This window comes from Lactuca virosa, chromosome 9 (assembly GCF_052849685.1).
Source record: "Lactuca virosa cultivar CGN04683 chromosome 9, Lactuca_virosa_CGN04683_v6, whole genome shotgun sequence".
Classification (NCBI taxonomy): Eukaryota; Viridiplantae; Streptophyta; class Magnoliopsida; order Asterales; family Asteraceae; genus Lactuca; species Lactuca virosa.
Window position 1 is genome coordinate 267316270 of NC_136434.1, and position 2391 is coordinate 267318660.

Below are 2391 nucleotides of genomic sequence, written 5' to 3' on the forward strand. Positions count from 1 at the left end.
TTAAATTTTTCTTTAATAATTTCTTAAAACATTAAGATTTTTCTTATGATTCCTTTTTGAAATGGAATTTCACTGGTGGACTTTATTAGGCATTTCCGATGAATCATAGGTATGTATTCCGTATCCATCGTACTAAACGGATGTATTCACATTTGTACCTTAATTAATTTATTATTATTGTTCGAAACATACAAATGCGCTCTTTTTATACGTAAATGAATGCATAAGTATACAACAGAAATGTACATCCATAATTGCATACACATCATAATCCATACATAAATAAACATAATAGACAACGTATGTCCTTAATAACATACAGATACGTGCGGTGGTGAGAGTCAACGCGCGTACTTAAAACCACCTAATCTCGGTCGCCGCTGAGGGTCAACGCACTACTGACGATGGCTAGAGAGTTTGCCATGGCCGTTGATGCATGCAGTACATTCTTTATCAGACGGTTTTTGCGATTTTTAGTCTGATGAGTCTCATTTGGGACAGAATCCGAGGGCTCCTCTGGTAAAGGATCGGAGGGCTCCTCATCAGTAGAACTAGAGCTGCCTGCGTTACTTTCCTGTAAGTTTTTTACTGTATAGGAAAGGATGATTGTCCCCTCCACTCCACCAGACGAAGTCATCACTGGATAACTGACCTTTTCTTCAGAAGCATCTACAGAAAGGAGATGCTTGAGAGGAACTTGGACTTTGCCAATGTTTCTGTCCAACACTGTTCCACTATGCTTGATCTCGCAGACGAGGATGAGGTTTTCCTGCATGGAGGCATCGTGTTCTATGTTGAATTCAACGTGGGCATCCCAGACTGGATTTGAGCCGCTGTTCTTCGCTGTATTTGTTTTAACTTTGGAATCAGAGTTGTTTCCGGCTATCCAAATGACGGCGTATGGGTCCATGGTGCCCATCTTTTTGACGTTGTTGAGGCCCTGTGCAGAGTGGAGGATGAGCTCTAACTTCACGGATTCCATGGATCTGCATTCTGAAGACTTTGGCAAGTCGTGTATCTAATTTATACAGGTATAGTAGTGGAAGCAACCATGTTTATTCTACCAGTAGTAATATTTATATATAGTCAAAGGAATCAACACCAACTTGTTATAATTCGTTGACTTCTAGCCATGAGAACAGACAAAAACGCAAGCTTATCTTTAAAATTGTTAAAATATTGTTATTTTGTGTCATTTGAAATTTGATACATGCTAAAACGAGTTGTCAAAGGATCCCCAACAACTCTTTTTAATAACGAATTAATCCAATACAAAAGCCATTTAGAACCATATAACAGTTGTACTAATATTTATTAAAAGTCTTCGTTTACCAATTATTAGTTTTTCCTTCAAAAGAAATACACATCTTTTTTCTTGAACAATGTTTAATGTCAATTAACTTAAAATAGAACCAAAAAATTTCAAGGTTTTATTTTATTTTTATAATTTTTAGAGTAAGTTATAATTTGGTCCCTATAGTTTGCACAAATCGCTAGTATATCTTTCTTTATGAATGAAAATACTATCAGGTTTACTTTAAGTCTTAGAAAGAAGCTTAATTCTCCATTCATGCTCATTTTGAATTTGATGGTTATTAACTCTGTGAAGTTTGCTACCATTGTTTCGTTCGTCGATCGGAAAACTATGTCATTAACATACACTTGCATGAGCATTAAATGCTTTTTATTTGATCTCTTGAAGAAGGTGGGATAAACAATGCCTCGTTTGAATCCAGAGTCAGTAAAAATGGATAACGTTTCATACCGAGCTATCAGGGCTTGTTTTAAAACACATACACGCTTATTCATAGCAGTAATGTGGAAAATCTGGATTCATGAAATCTGGAGTTTTTCGTAGATATGCCTTTTCTTTAAGTTCACCATTGAGAAAGACGCTTTTGACATCCATTTGATACACATTAATATTTTTATGAGCAATATACGCAAGAAAGATATGTATCCCTTCCAATCGAGCAACATGTGCATAGGTCTCTTCATACTTGATGCCTTCAAGTTGGCGAAAACCATGAGTCACAAATCTTTCCTTGTTAAGAATGATGGCTCCAGAGTCACCAACTTTGTTTCTGAATACCCACCTAATTCTGACTACTTTTTATTTTCTTGGTTTAGGAACTAAGGACCAAAATTTGTTTCTCTCAAACACTACCAATTTTTATCGAATTGCTATGATCCAATCTGATTCGTCAAAGGCTTGTTCGATGGTCTTGTTCAATGATCATCGAATTTAACATTAAAACTTTCCTTAATGATTCTAGCATGACGATTAAGCACTCGATAGGCTAGCGTGTTGGTTGAATATCCAAGGAGAATGGCTTCATAGGCTTTGGGTTTGAACTTTGTCAAGTGATCTTTCTTGTTCTTTCCAAAACA

General features: G+C 36.1%; 1 protein-coding gene across 1 annotated transcript; it reads right to left on the reverse strand.

The window, feature by feature from the left end:
• Positions 1 to 364: 364 nt before the first annotated feature.
• Positions 365 to 982, reverse strand: LOC145140523 (protein SRC2-like). Its single transcript, XM_079073985.1, has one exon. It carries the CDS (start codon positions 980 to 982, stop codon positions 365 to 367), a length of 618 nt encoding a protein of 205 aa, XP_078930111.1.
• Positions 983 to 2391: the final 1409 nt, after the last annotated feature.

Bases quoted from the DNA above. Each gene is read 5' to 3' on its own strand.
- LOC145140523 (XM_079073985.1), bottom strand. From the start codon at position 982: ATGGAATCCGTGAAGTTAGAGCTCATCCTCCACTCTGCACAGGGCCTC.